At 45.2% G+C, this 19,783-nt stretch overlaps 1 protein-coding gene and 2 long non-coding RNA genes across 4 annotated transcripts in view; 2 read left to right on the top strand and 1 right to left on the bottom strand.

Moving 5' to 3' along the window:
* Nucleotides 1–482: 482 nt before the first annotated feature.
* Nucleotides 483–4,286, bottom strand: LOC139676897 (lysophosphatidic acid receptor 6-like). 2 transcript variants are annotated; one of them, XM_071566328.1, is made up of 3 exons: nt 4,088–4,286; nt 2,396–2,690; nt 483–1,737 (listed from the first exon to the last, which is right to left on the bottom strand). In XM_071566328.1, exon 3 carries the CDS (start codon nt 1,722–1,724, stop codon nt 762–764), a length of 963 nt encoding a protein of 320 aa, XP_071422429.1. In that variant the 5' UTR covers nt 1,725–1,737; nt 2,396–2,690; nt 4,088–4,286; the 3' UTR covers nt 483–761. The 2 variants fall into 2 exon arrangements, with proteins under 2 accessions (XP_071422429.1, XP_071422430.1); XM_071566329.1 differs by having other exon boundaries at nt 2,396–2,677.
* A 99-nt stretch (nt 4,287–4,385) lies between these two features.
* Nucleotides 4,386–6,314, top strand: LOC139677165 (uncharacterized). Its single transcript, XR_011698781.1, has 3 exons — nt 4,386–4,466; nt 4,666–4,713; nt 6,242–6,314. It is a non-coding gene; the product is annotated as an uncharacterized lncRNA (long non-coding RNA).
* Nucleotides 6,315–11,739: 5,425 nt separating this feature from the next.
* Nucleotides 11,740–19,783, top strand: part of LOC139677164 (uncharacterized) — a 40,629-nt gene continuing 32,585 nt past the window's right edge. Inside the window, exons 1-3 of the long non-coding RNA XR_011698780.1 lie at nt 11,740–11,845; nt 13,461–13,544; nt 18,141–18,341. This is a non-coding gene — a long non-coding RNA (uncharacterized lncRNA). The remainder of the gene's footprint in view (nt 11,846–13,460; nt 13,545–18,140; nt 18,342–19,783) is intronic.

Genomic DNA, 19,783 nt, shown 5'->3' with positions numbered 1-19,783 from the left:
AAGCAGCAAGGAACAGATGTGCAAAGCCTGAGAGTAGGAGAGGGGCTGGTCAGGGAAACTGGAAATGGGATACTCAATTAACATGAGCTGTCTGGGGACTTGAGCTAGTGGCAATACTAGCTAGAAGTATGATGAGATAGCCACAACAGCTGTCACTAAAACAGCCTTGAAGAGCAAGTCACCCAGGGGAGGAATTACATGGAGATTTTGATGTCCATGTGTTAACCTAAAGCTGCCTTTGCATTTAAAATTACAGCCATTATTATTTTTTTAAACAGCATGTGTAGGTCTAAACCTCCCGGGTGCATGTATGAGTACAAGCATACATGCAGGGGAGGTGGAGGCAATTTAGTCTGAAGTTTTTTACCATAAACTCCAAGTCTCTGTTTCTCAAAAGCCCAAGCCTGTAGTGACTAAAGTCTTGAGGAAGGTTTGCAGGTGCAGTGTAGATTGGGAGGCTGAAAGATACTACCACACATAAGTGAACACGTTTTTCTTTTCAAAGAGGAACCACATCTGAAGAAATATGCATCACCATTTATATGAATAATTACCTTTCTGTTTACCTATAAATAATAACAGAAAACATTATGGAAGGAAATAAAAAAAGTCTCCTGGAAATGGACTTAGTTCTATTTTTTATGAAATATTTTCAGAACTGAATATTTCAAGCAAATTGCTTAAGTAAGAAGTTCAGGACTCTGCTTTCCACAAAAGCCTTGCCACACATCATCCCAAATAAGTAACGTGCAGAGTGTAAATCAAGGCTTTTGCATGGCTCTTCTTTCACCATTTTGTGATGGGTCTTCCAAGGACTCCTTTAAAACAAAATAATAACACACCCCATCCAGACAGCAGTTCAGGTTTGCCCAGCAAAGGGTGATCTGGACGACGTCTCGTAGCACTTTTTGAAAACTGATGTGGATGATTTCATTCTTCACCAAAAAGTACATGAAGTATGCCACGTGGTAAGGTGTGAAACAGACCAAAAATGCCACAAGGTTTGCCACCACTATCCTCTCTGCTTTAGTGATGCATGTCTGGGGGTTCTCTGGATCTCTGTGCTTTCTCAGGCACCTGACACTTTGGGCAGTGCAGAAGGTCATGGCTGCCATGCTGCCAAAGAAGATGACCTCCAAGGTGCTGAACAGACCTTTGTTCTCCCACGTTCTCTTGGAGAAGTTATGAAAGCAGGATGAGATGTTGCGGCCCGTTTCATGCAGCTGGAATGTGGAGACTGTCCCCACCGAGGTGCCCAGGCAGATGACAGCACAGACCACAGCAGCTTTCCGGGTGGAGCGCAGGGAGCGGGCGGCGAAGGGGTGCCGAATAGCGACGTACCGGTCCACGCAGATGCACAGGGAGATGAGGATGCTGCCATACATGTTCACAAAGTAAAGGCTCTCCAAGGTGGAGCAAAACACAGACCCCAAGTTCCACCTGCCCTGAAGGTGGTAGGAAATGATTTTAAAAGGAAGAGTAAACAATAGCAAAGTATCCAGGAATATAAGGGCTATCATGTAGACTGTAGGTTCTGACAGCTTTTTAACCTTAAAAAACAGGAACCACAGAGCCATGACATTGAACAGCAGTCCCAGGCTAAAGGTGGGGGTGTACATGATCAGCTGGAACCATTCCACAGTAGCACTGATATTGCTGATACTACTGATATTGCTGATACTACTGATATTGCTGATGTTGCTCTTGCCACGGGTGTCATTCATGTCTCCACGTGTGCTGGAAGGAAAGAAAAACACCTTTACTGCAAGGAAGGATGAAGATCATACGTAAGACATGGTTACAAAGGCCAGTGAGGTCTCTGTGTGTCCACAGACTTGGAGATGCTTTTTTCTTCTCAGGCTGCTGGTAACATGGAGCTGCTCAGCACCAAGGAATCTTGGGGCAAAACTGTGCCTCAGGGAGGAGAAGGGCTTTCTGGGGTCCAAGCCTCACTTGCACTGTCACTTGTAACTGTGCTATAATTTAGGCTAGGCAAGGTGTAGATGTGACTGCACCATCCCCTTGGAGTGATGCAATCTCTTTGCAGAGCCAAGGTAGCCAGGCCCTGACTTGGGGCTTTCTTGGATGGTGAGAGTGGAGAAAATTAGTTGAATCTGGTTTCCTGCATCAAGCAATCATAAAAGACCTTGGGGATCCAAGAGCACAAGGGTCTCCCACCTTTATTAATGTGAAGATTCCACCCAGTCACTGCCATCCTGCACCCTCTCCCACCACCCCTGGGAAAAGAGGGACTTTGATTACCTTTTGCCCTCCTACAAGCTGTCTAAAAGCAGCTGGCAGGAAGCTTCAAACAGGCTATTTCCAGCAGAAGTCATTTTTAGTAGAAGGATGAGATTTAAGAACCCAAGATTTTGTCTAAATCAGCCAGACTTACCACAGCAGAGACAGGGTTACAGGAAAAGTGCATCTGGATTCTCCTCTGCAGAGAGGGGACTAAAGTGTTGAGGTAGGCACTCTCTGAGCTGGAGTCATGAAGCAATTATCTTCTTCAGAGGAAGGGTGTTGGTTTGATCCTGCCCTCAGACTCTCCTGATAAGGACTGGGAAGGCGCTCACTGGTTCTGCAATGCTGGTCTCAGCTGGAATCACTTACAAATGCAAATGCCCAGGAATACATGGTGCCTTCCTCCAGCCAGTTCCACGTCAACAAAGGTAACCTGTGAATAAAGCCTGTCAGAGATTTTTCTGTCAGTGCCCAGAAATTGCTTTTGCCTGCTGTTCCCAAATTGTTATTACTTCAAAACAGTGGCTTTCTACTTGAGTTCCTGATTTCGATGCTGTTCCTTTTCAGACTTGTCAACCAGTTGTCCAACATGCAGTCAAAGTTTTTGTTCTGCAGATCGAGTCACCCCCTGAGTATTTCAGAGGTAAACAGTCCCTTGCTGTGGGTTGAGAGAGATTAGGATCTCTCTGAGAGAGATTAGGATCAGCAAAAAGGAAATTTATTTCTTTGTTCCTTAAGAACACATTGATGCTGGGTAAATGATTTTGTAAATTGCTGGCTTACATGGCAGAAGTAAGAAAACCAGCTCCAGAAGCCCATCCTGAGGAGGAGAATGGGATCTGGCAGGGCTGGGAGTGCAGGAGAGCATTCCTCTGGCAGGGTCGGGTGCAGGGATCCATCTGCAGCTCCTGTCGTGCTGTAGCAGGAACAGGTTTTGTTCGTGTGGGGGATGTGGCTCAGTGGCAGCAGCCCCTGAGCAGGGCCTGCTCTGCTGCCAGGGACTGAGGGGAGGCTGGGGGCACACAAGGGCATTTCCTTGCCCACATGGCAAAGGACAGGGAAGCTTGTGAAGAGCTTGGAGCTCTGAATGACTGGAGAGGAGAAGCACTCCTTGCTGTGCTGCAGGTAGCTCAGTATCCAGGAGTCAAATCCACAGGGCTGTAGGGTTTGTTGGGAGCTGGGTTGGTCCCTGAACCTTGGAATTCAGGTGGCCCATGAGAGACAGGGGGTTACACTGATGAGCTGGGCAGTGAGACTGCCTGGTACAAGAGTGTGACCAAGGCTTGGACACCCTAGTGCTGCTCTCCTGCTGAGTCACCTTCATTGAGTGAAGCACCCTGAGTCTAATGTGGGGAGGGAACCCATTAATGAGACCCAAAGGGAGAAAAAGTTAATTAAGAAATTACTGAACAGTAATAAATTCTGACAAAGTTCTTTACTTCATCTCCTCTGTAGGAGATTTCATGAGTACTTTCCTTTTTCTTCAGACTTGTTTTTAATTTGTTTGTTTGCTAGTGTGTCTAAGAAATTCTGGGTCTAGAGAAATAGAATTTCAGCTTCTCAGCAAGATGTTTAACTGATAAAATTCTAGTTATGGTTAAAAGGCATTTCAGACTAAAATCTGTTGTGTAGATTAAAAAAAGAAAAATCCAAGACAAACAAAAAATATTATTTAAAGCATAAATGCAAAGGGCAACACTGTTCAGTCTTTAAAAAAGAGAGTAGCTATGCTATAAACAAAACAAGTTATGTAAAATATACTTAGTTTTCAGATCTTGTAGCAAAAGGAAAGCTTATAATGCAAGATTTTGCTGTGGTGAAATATTCTATCTTGTCATCTTACCTTTGGACCGTCTCCAGCTCTGGATGTTGACTTTTTCTCCTTCTCAGCTTGCAGAATTCTGGAGTCCTGTGTTTTCTTTTAAGGTAGTGGAGTGAACTGCATGCAAAGCAGCTGCTGATCCGGATGTCAGACAGCACGAGGTGCTGCTGCTTTTTGTTACCTCACAAATTTCCATTACATTGGCCTCCCCACACTGCGCCTGCATGCACGCACTATGTACATAATATGTCACACAGCTCATTTAAGGATGCAAATACATGGCTTTGTGGGACTAACGTCTGTGAGTCACCCACTAAAATGACTCTTCAGTAACAGAGAATGAAACTCTGGCCCTACAGACCTTTCTCTGTCTTTTTTTAGAAGACAAGACTTATTCATGGTATGTAACTTCCATGGGTGTAGAGTGTTTGCTGTCAAAACATGCTTTTAGCTAAACCCTGAGTTATTCCTGTCATTATTTCCCTTACTTTTCAAATGAAAAAGTGATTATTGATTTTCAGTAGTGATCTAACATGTTCACTGCAAGTTGGTACTTTAAAAGAGTCAAGAGTTAATCTTGAATCTGTTTCTACTCCTAGGGAGCAGGAATATACCCACGGAGAGTGTCAGGTGCTGATTTTGTTCAGGTAGGAAAGGAAAAAAGGTAGGGTTTTTTCCCATTGTATGCATGTTTCAAATGTTCTTACCAAAGGAGGAAAGAAAGGCCAGAGATGTAGTTTTGCTTGATCCTCTGCATGCTCCTTAAATATACTTAAAAACTGAGGATTATAGTGGCTAAATTAAAACTGCATTTGTGAAAGAGATGAGGGATAGGAGATGAGAGAAGAAATAGTACTTGGGGTTTCCCCATGGTATTCTAGTTGAAATTATTCTACTTAAGGAAAAAAAGAAATACCACCAAAGGAAACAAACAAGACAGAAGGTCTGAACAAATAATACCTTATCTCATTCCTCAGCTAGGTTTCACTTCTGTATATTCTGGGTGTGGTCTTGTGACCATGGCTGTTTTCTCTGTATTAACAGAAATCCCCACTCAGCACGGGGAGGCACCACTCGTGAGGAGCCATTTGAGGGCTGAGACAGCTTGGGGGTGGGAACTGAGGCTGCTGCAAGCACGGACGTAAGCCCAGCTGCCAGAGCACTCTGCTCCTGCCTGGTCTGGGGTTTGCAAATGCCAGTTCTGACGCTGCCACCAATGCTCACAGAGGGTGCTCTCTCTTCCCCAGTCAAGATTTTCCTCTCACGCACTTGGAGCTTTCTCTTGTCTCCCGTTTTCTCTTTGACACTCATATTCTGATGCCACCTAGGCACTGCCCACCTTGCCAGGGGCTGCCCAGAAGTTCTCCCTGGGTGTCCTTGCTGCACAGAGCCCTGGATGGCTACACATCTGAAGAAAGTTCCTGTGAAAAAGAGAGGACCAGGAAGCAGCCATGTCAGGGTTAGTCAACACACCACCAGCAGTTGGTCTGCTTTTTTTTTTTTGCCAGCAGTGTCCTTGTGAGTTTTTAAGGGAAGAGTATGAGGATAAGTGGCCAGGAAGGCACACAGGGTACAAAAGCACTCGGGGCAAGGTGCAAATGTTCCTCTCCCTTCAAAAAGGAATGGACAAAAAAGTGTAATGCTGAGGGCTGATGGAGAGGGTAAAATGAACCCGAGCGAGCAGCAGAGTGGAAAGTCGGGGATAGCCCATGAAGGACTCTCAGACTGTTCCTGAATAGTTTACTTGGGATGCAGAGGCGAGAAAGCAGGGGGCAGCCAAGGTACCTTTCTTTTCTCAACACAGGCCCTTCTCTGTGCTAATGGGACGCCTGTCACAGAGAGCCCAAGACCAAGGATGGGTCCCTTTTCTTGCAGACTAGGGAGAAGAGGGCTGACTCTGCCACTTCTTCTCTGTCCTTGGTGCCTCTGTGCTTGTCATCAATGACACCAGTGTGTGAAGCACCTCTTGTTTCATGCCACTGCAGATGCTGAATGCGCCATCTTGTGCCTTTTTCATGATGAAGGAGCTGCTTCACACGCATAGTTTTGCTAGTATTGAGAACTTTGCCATATTGCTGCTGCCACACAACCCCCCCCCACCTTCAGGCCACACACACAGCCTTGGGTGTCAACCAGTGAAGCTCTGCTGATTCCCTGTGTTTGCCCTTGAGACAGACCTTCTTGCAGTGCTGGGCTGTGCCAGACATTCCCAGGCACTGCCCTGACACTGGATTGCACCAGAGAACAGTGTCATCATCCTGGCTCTCCTGCTGTCAGTTCTGGCTCTTGGGAAGAGTATCAGCGTGGGACTGGTGCTGCTGTCATCCTTCCAGGTCAGCAGGTAAAGCAGTAACCATTGCACCACACAGGGTTATGCAGTGAAGACATGGTGGGGTTTTTTCTTGATCTAAATGAGTCTAACCAGTGAGAAAAATATTTACTCTGCTTGAGAAGATCACTGCTGTGATCCAGGACTGCCTGCAGCCTCTGGGTGAGCCAGAACTGGGATGAAAAGTCCCATCACCTAAATCTGGTGACTCTGCAGAACTATTTGTAACTGAGTTGCTCCATCTCGTGGCTACAGGAGAAATGAGAAGCACAACTTCAGCCCTGCGATGTCTCTGGCTCTAGTTGTGGTTGGTCACCAGGAGGAACAGCTTATCCGGTAGCTCAAACATTTTATCCCAGTCTGCCCCCACCAGCTGAGCACTGGCCTCCTTGTCCTCATTGGCTCTATTTGATCCACTCTCCTCACCGTGGGCAGCCCAGGAGTGATGAGCAAAGGAGAGTCAAAAGCTCTGATGGTTAAGGACAGGAACAGCTGAAATAGAGCTTTTCTGTAGAGGAAGTGACCAAAAGTACTGCATGTGGGTCACTGGTGAGGCCGAGGGGCTGGGACCCAAAGCTGCTGTGCCAGTCACTCATGTTTAGTGTCCTCTGGAAAGACCCTAGAGGTGGAGGGGGGCACCAGCAAACCCTGGCTGTGCACCAGGGCCAAGTCTCAGGAGACAAGGGTCCTTTCAGTGCTGGAGGAGCTAAATCTGCTGCTTGGGAGAGTAGGGGAGCTGGTCTTGCTCTTTGAGCCCAGACATGTTTAGTGTTGAAGTGATCTAGTATTTTTTGAGACTTAGTTTCCACAGAGGAATCAGCTGGCGATGCTTCTGAGGCCAGGTCAGCAGGGTAGACATTTTCCATCTCAGAGCCCTGAGACTGGTGAAATTTGAAACTGGTGGAGGCCTGTCTGCTGAGTTGCAGTTTTTGCACTTTGAGCAGTTCTCCAGCTCCGCAGCGCAGACGCTCAAACGGGGCTCGTGCTCCCCAGCCGAGGGCCCTGCATCCCACATCACAGCCTACGCCCCTCCTCTGCCTAATGGCTGAGTCACTTTGACACTTCTAAGGTGGTTTTTTTCCTGCTCAAACCATTAACACAGTGGTCTTCAATATACAATTACCTTTGAAAGACCTGAGAGAACAATTTCACTAATTATTTCCTGACAGATCACACAAACCTCCAAACCATAAGACCGCCCTGTCATGACTGGATGGGCACTTCAGCTGTAATTTTGTAAGGTGGGAAAAAAAATCAGATACTGAAGATGACCAAGATCTCATTTTATATTTCATAGTTCTGAATTGCACATATAATTCCAGGAAAGTAACTGTGTAACTGGACCTTCTTTTCAAAAGGCATTGTGTGCATTTTGAGCCAGCTGGGCTGCTGATGTGGCGAAGGAACTGCATCCTTCTGGGGTGCACATATCCTTCTGTGGCAATCACAAGAGTCTCACTTAGACCCCACATGTCTCATGGTTTTATTTCTTCCTAATGGGAAAAATCAGTTTTTTCCTTGCCTTGTTTCTGGGGCCTATGTAAGGGCACGGTGTGTCTGTGAGAAACTGTTAGACGTGTTTACAGCAGCCCTCGTGGCTGGAGGGAAGGTTATTGAATGTCACTATGAGAAAGCAGTGACCTGAAGAAGAATGTAAGAGTCATTTTAGGCAAGAAAAGAAGTGTGTCTAATGTGGCATCCTGTCTTTGACTAAAGCCAGCAGTGGATGTTTAGAGGAGGAGTGTAGGAAACTGTGTTAAGAGGAGAATTCAGGTTGCCAGCTGAATTGTGCTTTCCCATGTTCCTACAGTGGCAGAAATTGAAAGACAGCAAACCTCCGAGTATAGACAATTAGCATGAAGAGTTTAATTAGTTAGAAATACAGTGACAGCAGTGAGAATTTCAAAAACTACTTTCCCCCAGTTTATGTTGATAAGATATTCCTCAAAGGAATTATTCTTACAGAATTATGTGTTTTCAAAAGGCTTTTTTGGGGAAGGGAGGAAGGGAAACTTTTTAAAATTATTTTTAATTAAAATTCATTTTGCTTTCTCTGTGTTCTGCTGTTACTTCATTATGTGTACCATTGTTGTGCCAAACCTCAACCCATGGTCTGTTATAATGTTAACAGGCCAGCAGGAGTGCATGTGTTCATGATATCACAAATTACCAGTAAGATTTAACTTTGCTATGGTCAGCAGAGGTGGAGTGCACAGAGGACTTGGCTGCTAATGAAAACCTCTCTCTTCCTGTTGTATGCAGAGTTGGACGTGTTGGTTTGGTGTTTTGGTAACATTACACCCTATTTATCAAATATTAGCTTGCTGAGCTCTGTGCTGATGAGGTGTGGTGTTTGCTGTGCCTGAGCACGTCGCTTTTAGGTGATTTAGGTGTCTGCACAGGACATCCCAAGGCATCGTGACAGGCTTGCTTGCTTGGCACTGTCATGGTTGGGGTTTTCTGTTCTCTTCTAAACGTACCTGTTCTGCTGTTGTTATTTTTTTCCATTTTACATGTTGGGAATCAAAGCAGAGATAATCAGATGAACTTTCCAAAGGTTATGCAAGATACCTGCAGTGGAGTGCAGTTTCCCAGATCCAGGTATCCAATGCCAACACAATACTTAGAATCATAGAATTGATTGGGTTGGAAAAGACTTCCAAGATCATCAAGTCCAACACTTGGTCGAACTCCAGTCCATTTACTAGATCATGGTACTCAGTGCCATGTCCAATTTCAGTTTAAAAACCTCCAGGGATGGGGAATCCACCCCCTCTCTGGGCAGGCCATTCCAATGCCTGAGCACTCTCTCTGGAAAGAATTTTTTTCTGATATCCAACTTAATTTCCCCATGCAGAGCTTGAGCCCGTGCCCCTTTGTCCTATTGCTGAGTGCCTGGGAGCCACTTCTTTCCTGGGGTCCAGCTCCTTGTCTGCAGCCCAGGAGAGACAATATTGCAGCAATCATGAATGGAGTTCACACCCTTTTAGAAGTCCCAAATTCTTCTGAAACAATTTGTCTGTCTGCCCTTTCATTTTCAGAATAAACTGTTCTTGAGTGGTAGGTGTTGAAACTGTGTTGAAACTATGTAGTAAGATGCAAAAGAAGTAATCAAGAATATGACTACGTATATTTTCTCTCATTTTCTGTATGTACGTGATCACTTCATTGACTTGAGTCTTTCTGTTTAATTTCAGTAACATTTTAGTTAGGGCGAGGCTGTGTGAACCAGGGCAGGGAAAGGTTCGTGCCACCTGTACTCTGAGGGAGCCCTTGTATCTCCATTATGCTGTAGTTCGTGTGCCCAATTAGACATGTAGTCCCCATAGGAAGGGGCTCACATGGCACCACAGCCTGTGTGTCACCCAAAAAAAGGTAGAGCTGCTGCTCCTGCCCTCTCCTCCACGCCAACCCCCTCTTCTTCCCACTGCCCATCTCTTGCTTTCCTCAGTGGGTTGGCGTGGGGGACTGAGCCTGCACTATTCTGTGCCCTTTTTAAATGCCCTTTCAGTGAAAGGTTTAAAGGGCTTTTAGGGGGACAACATTTGCTGTGAGTTTAAAAATGTCTGTCTTCCTGTCTGGAAACGGAGCTTGTTTGCTGTTCACTTGGTACCGCGATATGCGCACACTTCAGACTTCTCACACTTATTAATTTTTAGTGAAATCAAATTCATACAGATAAATAGATGACACTGATGAAGATGTTACAAGCATTTATCAGGCCACATCCTTTTCCTGTTGTTTTCCTGGTTAGCAGTTCTACAGTCAAGTATTTAAACATTTTAGCATGAAATTTCTCTGGTCCTGACCATTTCTTTGTAAATAACCACAACCGCTGAGGCAAAATGAAGCAGGGCTAGAACTTTGCTGCTGATTTAGCAGTCAGGCTTGTGATCTGAATTAGATGAAGAAGAGAGAAAGTGATAGAATATATTTTTCTTTAACTACAGGATTATTTTAATATTTCTGCCATAATTCAGTTTTTGCAGAATTGATGCTTGGTTCATGTTTTGCAGTGTTGAAACCTGGTTCTTTTGAGTAAATTGTTCCAGGATTCAGAAAATTGTTTCTTCCATTTTTTCTGATCTCATGAACTTGTGAAAAGTCAGATCAAATTTGAGGTCGACATGAGTCCAAGCCTCTAGAACTGCAGTTTAATAACATATACATAGTCTGCTGTATTTCAGCCAACTCTCTGCCTGAAACCATAACTGGTGGCTTCAAATTTGTTCCTCTAGAGCAGTAAAAAAGATTAACTATTTGTTGTGCTTGCTCTGTTCTTCTTTTAATCCAACCTGGTTTATCAAACTAAGAAATACGGACCATTTCTCTGCAGGAGAACACTTGCTTGTGATTCTGGATTGAGGAGAAGCTGTGGGTTGGGAGGGAAACTCACACACGTTGATTTAATTGTGATTCTCTCCCAAACAAAAGGGTGCACTATATAATTATGGCTTACCACTCTTCTGCTCAATAGCACCTTCCACACCTGTGTCCAGGTGACCCCTGACAGAGGCAGCTGCTGCTCAGCAGGACAGGGATTTTCAGCCTGTGAAGAACACATAAGCAATGGGGTAACAAAGAAGAGGTATGTAAGGCTGCTATAAAAACCTTTATATTCGGTTACTTGGTGCTGGTTACACCATCACACTTATTTTTGTACATGCTGGAACCACAAAGTGAATGTGAATGCTGGGTTTTGGCTTGCATTCAGCTGAGCTGCATCCAGGCAGGTCAGGCACTGCTGTGGGGCTCAGGCACAGAGGAAGCCAAGCTCGCAGGGGCTCCCAGGACTGGCTGCTCCCCCACAGCAGGGCAGGGAAAGCAGGCAGGCCCCAGTGCTGGCTCTGGGGGAGCCTGAAATCATCATCCTGTGCCTTCCTCCTGGTGGGCCATGCTGGGATATGGCTGATTTCCTTTTCAGAAGTCTCTCTGCCTGTGGTGGAGGGCTGAGTTTCCAGGTGTTTTCATTATTTCAAAGTGGTTTTTTTCATGTAGGTTCATCTCCTGTACCAAGGTACGAGAGACACCCAGGCTCCATCATGCTGCTGAAGGCAAACCTGGGCTGGGGATTGAGAAGAGTTTGGGTGCTGTGCAGAGAATCTCTCAGAAAGAAAGAAAACCAGGCAGGGTTTTTATGTTCATGGGTTTTTCATGTTGCACCTCAGTCATTTCATTACCCCCCAGCTCTTCACTTTTTACCTACACCATGTGCTCCAGCCTGAGGTGTACACAAGGGCTTTATGCCTCCCAGCTCACTGACATGAGAAGAATGGGAAATGTGGGTAACAGGACATGAGAAGAAAGGTGACTCAATCCCACAACTTTCAATGTACAGGAAAAAGCAACCTTTTCTCACTGCTGAGGGAAATCTGGGGCAGATTCTCAGAAGAGTCCCAGCTGTGGCTTGCTAGCAAGCATCAGACCTGGGAAAACAGCCCCATGGACAGGTGAGTCACATGTGGTGGAGGAAGGCAGGGGCAGGAGGAGGGGAATGGCTGCTCCGAGGGACCGCTGTGGGTGCTAGAGGGATTCCTCTACTTTCCCTGGCCTCAGGGATAACTTCCTACTGTAGGAAGGAAACAGGACTTGTTAGAGGACCAGCAAAGTAGGAAATTTTGGTAAGGAACATTATTCAGTTTAAGCAGTTGAGTCACAAACCAGTTTTAAGAACTGAACTGTAACATTAAGGAGACAAGTTTTAGGTGCCAAGTTCAGCAATGGAAGAGGGTTTGCATTTCAGCTGAGACCAAGCTCAGAGACAGAAACATGCCCAGAATGTTAAAATTTAGAGTAATTGCTATTAGCTTAGGACCTGGAGGAGAATTGTGATGTATTGGGTACTCTAGATGGTACAGCCACTTAAAAATGAAAGATGTTTTTGTCAAAGAACTTATCTAGCCCAGAATTTGGACTTGCTGGGAGACATAGAGTACTCTGGATCACTGCCAGCGTGTGTTGGTAGCTTGTCTCCCTGTGTTGATGGGGAACAGACAGTGGTTTATTTTTATTGTTTTCCAGTATATGTAGTTTTTTGGCTTACTGACCTTTGCAAAGGGATTGGTTTGAAGCTGTGTGCCAGGTCTTGTCAGTGCACTGAGTGTGTGGTACCCACTCTGTCCCTTAGGGACCAGCAAGCTTTCAACATGCCCCAGTGTCAGTGCTGCCCTCCAGGCTGTGCTTGTGTTAAAGAAGTATAAAGGCACATCACAGGAAAAGAGTTGAAATCTTTAATAACTTGTAAAAATGTCAGTACCTTATGATTCATAAGAGCTTGCTGCTACAGAGGTGTCTGGTGACAAAGGTGAGTCACGGTTGACATCACCTGTATGTGATGGACTGACAGGAATGATCAAAAGGACCACGGCTCAACTGTGAGTGTCCCTGTCACAGCCCAAGGGGCTCTGCAATCTCTTACTCACCTACAAACCCTTCCTCAAACGGCCCTTGGCAGTGGGTGCTTGAGATGAGCTGTAACTCAAAATCAGGCTGCTGTGGAGGAGCAAGACGAGGCAGAGGAGGGAGACACTTGCACCCAGCCTCCTCTTTGCTGGTGCTGCCCTGACTGCTGGGCACAGCCCCAGGCCTGGCTGTGTCCCTGCAGCCCTGCTCAGGCACAGGGGCTCTGGCTGTGCCTGGCTTGCCCGGACACAGCAGGATGAACCCTGTGGGATGGGTATGGTCACTGGTGCTCGCAGGTGCAGCCCCACTGCTCCTGACAGCCTGACCAAAAGGAAGTAGCCTGCCCATTTAATGATGATGCCTAAAGTTTGGCTGTTACTTCATGGCCAGATAGTTAAAAAAGCTGAGTGACACCTCTGATATTGGTAGGTGATGCCTGTACATCTTTGTGCTAGATATTTGGTTCCTGAGTTCTAGTTACAGTAAAAAAAAAAAAAAAAGGCAAAAAGCCTGACCCTGTAGACACTCACCTTTAAAAAAAACCCCAACCCCCAAAACTTTAGAAGTTACAATAGTCTGAAATTATTTTAAAGCTAAGATGCCTCCTGATAATGTATCTTTGATCTTGAGCTGAAGCTCACGTGTGCACTCTTCACCTTCCAGTCTAAATGAATTGAGAGAACAGCTGACTGCTCCTTTTATAGTGATGACTGGAAAAGCAGGGCCCTGAAGACTGGACTAATGAAGGTAAGTCCCTGGTGTGCATGTAACTCTGAGATTGGTAGAGGTTGGTGATGGAAACTGCCACACTGAACTCTAATTTTTAAAGACATTTGGTGTTGGCATTGAAAAGAGTATCCATCAGTGGGTGACTGGGTGTAGACAGGATGAAAGATTTATCTGGTGATATCTCTTGATGTGTACAAGGGTAAAACTGTAGGAGGAGGGCAGCAGAAATTAAGAGATAGCAGCTTAAAAGTAGGTGACAGAAAAGGTAAACCATGGCTTGTGTGGCCAAGGGTGTTTGAAGGGCAGAAGGCTGGAGGTGAGATGGGAAACAGTGTGTAATGTATGTTCTTTGTTAAAAAATTATATGTTAAATCTTATCAGCTTTCCATAGGGGAGAATTCTCACTAGTTGGTTTGCTAGAGTCAGGCTGAAGATGGTGGTGGCAAATTCTGCTCTAAAAATCACCCTGAACACCTTCTTTACATTAGACCTGGTGCTTGGTGCAGTTAGGAGATACCTGAATATTTTTATTTGAAGGTAGGACATTTTTGCTTCTCCTTCTCTCCTGTCTGCAGTACTGAGGCAACACAGAGGCAATTCCCACTGAGCTGGACTGAAATCTGCGAGTGATGACGCTCGAGGCACTAAGCTGTGCTCTGAATGAATAATGGTGTGAGAGAGAGCAGGCATTTGGGTTCCAACATGAGCATGGAGAGGCAGCATGTGCTTGTTCTCACGCTGGCAGCATCCTTGCTGCAGAGGCTCTGGCTGTAGCATCACCTCTGATCCCTTCTTATGTTCGTGTGTTGCCAGAAAACACCAGTGAAATGGACTTTTACAAACTTTAGGTGGCACAGAATTTGTTTGACAGGGATTTACAAATAAGAGATGATCTGGCTGAATACCCCCAAGCTGAATTTCCAGCACTGGAAGTCAAAAGAGGAGAAAGAACAGAAGGTTTTACGATGTTATATTGGGCAAATGTGGTTTAGAGTCATTTAAAGAAGTTCGTGACTCAAAACGAATCATGCTGTCTACTTTCAAGAGAAAGATTTAATTCTCAGAATATCTTTGTGTTTCTACTTTTGGAGCCTAAAGAGAAACAGCTTTTAAAGGTGATAGTTTTTGTAACAATTTTACTGTGTTTATTAAGCTTATGGCTTGTTGTTACATTAAAACCAAACAAAACCCAACAACGACAAAACCAAACAATGACAACAAAACACTTACAGAAATTCACACTTACCGCAGTTCAGAGTTTGGTATTTTTAACCAGCCAAGTGATCTATGATTTCAAGTCAATCATGCATCAGGGCCCTGCTTGCAGTGTGATCTCAGTACCTTAGAATGAGAGAGCTGGAAATATGTAGATTTCTCTGATTTTACTGAAACTGTTGTGTGCTAGGCACGCTTAAGAATATACAGGGCAGTGGAAAAAGAAGAACAGAGATCCACAGGAATTCAGTGTTGTTATTTTGGTGATTTTACAGTGTTTCAGCAATTTTTTCAACTGCAGTAGGAACTGAGAGCAAGTCCTCCTTTTGCTGGATTGGAATTACTTGCCTTTGGACAAGACTTGGTGTAGGAGCAGAGAAAAGGCACTGTCTGTAAAAGGTTCAAAGCGGAGGTTTTAGGAAGTGACATATTCCACATATTTTGGTATGATTCTAAGAAATACTGAGGGAAATTCCCCAGCCAATGTAAACTTGAGTGAAGGGTAAATGAACCATGGTAACTTAGTAAATAAACAGATCAAAGGTATCAGAAAAACACAACAACCTTAATTTTTTTCCCAGTAACACCAGGCAATTAGTAGATTTAATACAGATACTAATTGCTACTTGAACTCTTATTAACCTACAAGGGCAGTCATGTGTGCCTCCTTTCCAGAGCTTAGATATCTTCTGGCATAATTATTGACTGCATCTTTTTCAGTAATGAGTTGATTGGGGTGACAGAGATGCTTAATAAGCATCTGTATGGTTTCATCTGCAGGATACAGATATGCAAGCACACAGATAGGTGATCTGAGAGCCCAGATGTCCGAACTCTCCTTGGGAAGGATGGACTGGTTCCTCTTGAGGGCAAGCCAGAAGTGAAAATACAAATTGTTTACTGGAGATGCCAAAAGCTCTTCAGTGATTGTTGAGGGAACCTCACTAGTTTCTGTATTTGATACTGCAGGATGAGCCCTTGCTTGAGGTGGGAGCAGATACTTCACTCTAATGACAGTGTGACACCTTTACGGGGTGCTAAAATGCAGTCAAAAATAGAGTTGCTGAGAGGACCTCCAGGAAACTGGAAAAGGACACTGAGCACTGGCACTACTGTGGGGGCCAAAATGAAACCTTTGTTTCGTTTCAGCACTTTGCATAAAAGATAAAACATATACATTTTTATATATATATCTCATATGACCTGACAGCTTACAGCCTTTCTCTGCTCTCTCTGTTAGCTTTAACAGGAATGCTCCATGGGTTTACTTAACAACTTAAAGTTACATTTTAAAAAAGGAAAAACAGTGGTATTGGAGTGTGATCTTGATGTGGTGATGATCGGCTGTGGTGATGATCTAAAACAGATCCATGCCATTTCCATGCTGTTTGCAGTTTCCAAAACTACAACAGAACTTCACCTGTGCACTGAAATAGGTAAATTCAGTCTTGGCTGGAATGAAGGTTAACTGTGAAACAGTCTCTCACTCACTAGTGAGGTTTTCTAGGTCTAAGAAATACGAAAAGGAATCAGTAGACAAGGGCCTTAAAACTGAACAAACAAAAGTAGTTTCCCCCTTGGTCTTTTTACAGGGAAATCTGCCTGTCCTTGAAGTTGTGCTTCTGTAAGCAGGGGGAAAAAACTCCAGCTGATTTTTCAAACCTCCCTTAAAGGCAGTGGCTCAGCAGCAGCAGCCTGCCCCGGGTGCTACGGAGCAAGCCTGAGGGGGCTGCCATGGCGGTGGCATCCAGCAGCAAGACAGGATCTCTCACACCTGTGGGATGTTCCTTGCTCCATGGGAAGCCGGGCAATGCATGTAGGTCCAGAAACAGGGCCTGAAACCCTGGCTAATAGAAGACTTGCAGAAGTGCTGAGCAGGGCTGAGGAGAAGAAAAAGAGCAGGATGTGTTCGCTTCTACACACCTGCATTGTGGGTAAGCTTTGAGATTTGCCATGAGGTCTGCAAGCGAGCCCTGCCTCCCCACAGTGCTGCCTCTCAGGCCTTAAATGAGTGAGCACTGCGACCTTCAGTACAGGCAGTATGGACAAAAGCCACTGAGCATGGTGTGGAAGAGATGTCAGACACTGGGTGAGGGTTTTTGCAGTGAAGAGTGTCAGACACAAAGATCAGACAGTGCAGATGGCATCCTGGTGCCCCTCAAGAGATGTACTGCAGGTCTGTTCCACTTGGCTACTGAGTTCACTCCTGGAAGGACGAGTCCTCACCTTGGAATGATGGGTGCTGGAGAAAGCAGTGCCATCCCCATGGCCTATTGGTGAGGCAAAAATGACAGTGATTAAAGAAAACAGATATTAAAAATCCATGGTTCCAGCATGAACCTGGTGATCCCGCTGTCACGTTGCATGCTGTGCTGAGTGTTGCCAGCATTTCTTTCATTTTGTAGATATTTTAAAGTGAAATAAATGAAAGCAACATTTCTCACAGGGCCAAAGGCTCCAGGGACACAGAATCACCTTTTAGACCTAAACTACCATAGCTGTTTGGCTACTGCCCATCTGGTTCACATTTCAGTTCCTGTGTTTCCAGCACTAGATGGAGAGAAGTCTGTGCAGCAGGGGATCATATCTCTTGCTTTCAGTCATTCTGACTTCCTCAGATGAAAGGTGCTATATAAGTACAACTATTCTTAGTCTGTTCAGGTGTGCTTCAGTGCTAACACTTGCTTTAGTCTGTGTATCGCGCTGAGGTTAAAAAAGATCAACAGAAGATTTCTTGTGTGAACTTGACATACCTCTGCTGAAGGCCTGTTTTCTCCCTCTGGAGTTTCACAGCTAACACTGAGGTAACAACTGAAAAAGCTCCTCATGTAGTGCTGTTTTGTGGCAATCAGTTCCTAGGAGTGGTGTTCCAATGCAAATAGATTTCTGGCAACAGAAAATCATTTAATTATGTGTTTAGAAGCAGTACAGGATCCTTCACCTAATGTTCTACATAGGCTAATGTTACTTAACTTTAAAAAATATAGGTGGGCTTTGGTTTTGTTCTCTTGTCTCTCACAGGCATCCTTACAGGTTTAGCTGTTTACAAAAGCAGTCAATGTGGCTGAAGGAAGCCCCAGAATATGCAGATTCATCTTGGTGTCCATCCCTGGGGCAGTGGTCACCTCCAGTGCATAGCAAGATGGGCACCACATAGTGTGCCCGGCACCCAATCCTGCCCTGCCATGTCCTGTTAGAGGAGCAGGGTCTGTCTCCTGTGTGAGGGCTGGGTGGGAGCCACAATGTGAGGTGCATGGCAAAGGGCCCAGCTTTTAAGAGTGCTGGGCAGGCACACACACAGCAGCTTGGGCACACCTCTGGGGAGATACTCAAAATCTTGCCTAGGGAAGGAAGTGAGGTTGAAAGGTGTTTCTGTGCCTCATGTGGTTTTTATTCCAGGAGCAGGTTTGCACTTTGGACTGAAGCCATCTGGAGCTGCCCAGACACATCCTTCCCATGGCAGCAGACTCAGCTCACCATCTGCATAACCACTTTGCACCACGTGCCACGGCATCCTCTGTTCATCTTCCTCTGGGCCTTCCTTCCCCCATGCAGAGACAGTGAGCTCAAGAGGAAGAGAAGAATTTGCTACCCCTTTTGGTAACTGAGCCTTTACACTATTCCCTTCATGCTCCATATTTTGGCAGACAGAATAGTGTGTGTGTAGTTTGTCTCTGTGTTTCTCCACATGTTTAGCAAGCACACTGATTTGAAATCTAACCAAGCCAGCTTTCCTATCTCGACTCTTGTGTAAAAAACAGACAGGTAGGTTTCTTCTCAGTTTGCTCAGGGCAAGCACATTTCTGCCCCTCTTTGTAAAGACAGTTCCTTGGGAACTTGGGAAGTCCTTGGGAAAGCTTTTGGTGTGTGGCAGCCAAGGTGTCACTGTCCCCTGACTCCATAAAGGGGCTGTCCAAGCTTCTGCCACTTGCCACTGGTGCTGAGCAGGTCCCTTCAGGCTCTTGTGACAGCTGACAGTCCCCTCAGGAGGGCTGGCTCTCTGTTTTTGCCTTCTAGTCTTGCCAGTTCCTCAAATAACACTGTCTCTGCACTGCTCCTCTTCCTCTGTTTTGGTGGAAGGATGGAGAGGGCACCCAAGGCTTGCAGGAAGAAATTAGTCTAGAGTGGAAAATGTTCTGAATGTGAGGAGATAAAAACCTGCAAAGCCATTTCGATGAGAGAGGCGGAAGCCTGTACCTTTGAGTAGCCTTGGTTTCTCTCTCATTTGCATAGGTTTTGGCCAGGTTAGGTTGTGGTGTTGAAGAATAAACCTTGAGCGAAATATCACTGAGAGCAGCACAGAGTGCTGTGAGGTTTAGGAGGATATCTCTGTGAAGATCAGTTTCAGTCTTTTAGCCCTGTTCATTGTGATCTGGAGGCTGCCTCAGGCAGTGAGATGGCTGCTTGTCGCAGTTTGTAGCTTTCTGAACACTTGAAATTACTTGATAGGACAAACTGCCAGAGTGACATTTATCAGGCTTTCTTTGTGGTTGCTCATTCTCATGTGGAACACTGCCTGCTTTATGTTTTTCAACTAATGTATTTAATCATAATGAAATGATGTTGGACTGACTCTACATGGCGTGTGTCCCTCTGTGCTCACTGTGGCCCCTTCAGAGAAGTTCTGTGCTCAAGCAGGACTGGGAAATGAAAGATGATAAAACCCACAAGGCAAAGGGACAGGAAAGGAGTTTGGAGAACAAATCCTGTGAGGTTTTGTTTGTTTGTTAGTTTTAAATTGGGGTTTGGTTATTTTCCCTTTTGTTCAAACTTCTTTTTTGCTCTTCTCTCTTTAGTTGCTATGTGAGTCTACAAAATCCAGCTTAGGGAATTACACTGACTACTGAACAAATGCTAATTGTAGGATGTCGGTGGAGCAATCTGCCACTGATGAAAATGCCCTCAAGAAAAATCAGCCCTCTTCTATGTTACAAAGACCTGTGAGGTTTGGCCAGGTTGGAGGAGTTTACCTGGAGAAAACCAATAATAGCTTTATGTGAATATTTTCACCTGTGTGTCCTGAAACAGCCTTGTCTAGAAAA

Source organism: Pithys albifrons, chromosome 11 (assembly GCF_047495875.1).
Source record: "Pithys albifrons albifrons isolate INPA30051 chromosome 11, PitAlb_v1, whole genome shotgun sequence".
In the NCBI taxonomy this organism is placed as follows: Eukaryota; Metazoa; Chordata; class Aves; order Passeriformes; family Thamnophilidae; genus Pithys; species Pithys albifrons.
The sequence above is the reverse complement of the archived record's forward strand: the minus strand, read 5'-3'. Positions and strand labels throughout refer to the sequence as shown.

Bases quoted from the DNA above. Each gene is read 5' to 3' on its own strand.
- LOC139676897 (XM_071566328.1), bottom strand. From the start codon at position 1,724: ATGAATGACACCCGTGGCAAGAGCAACATCAGCAATATCAGTAGTATC.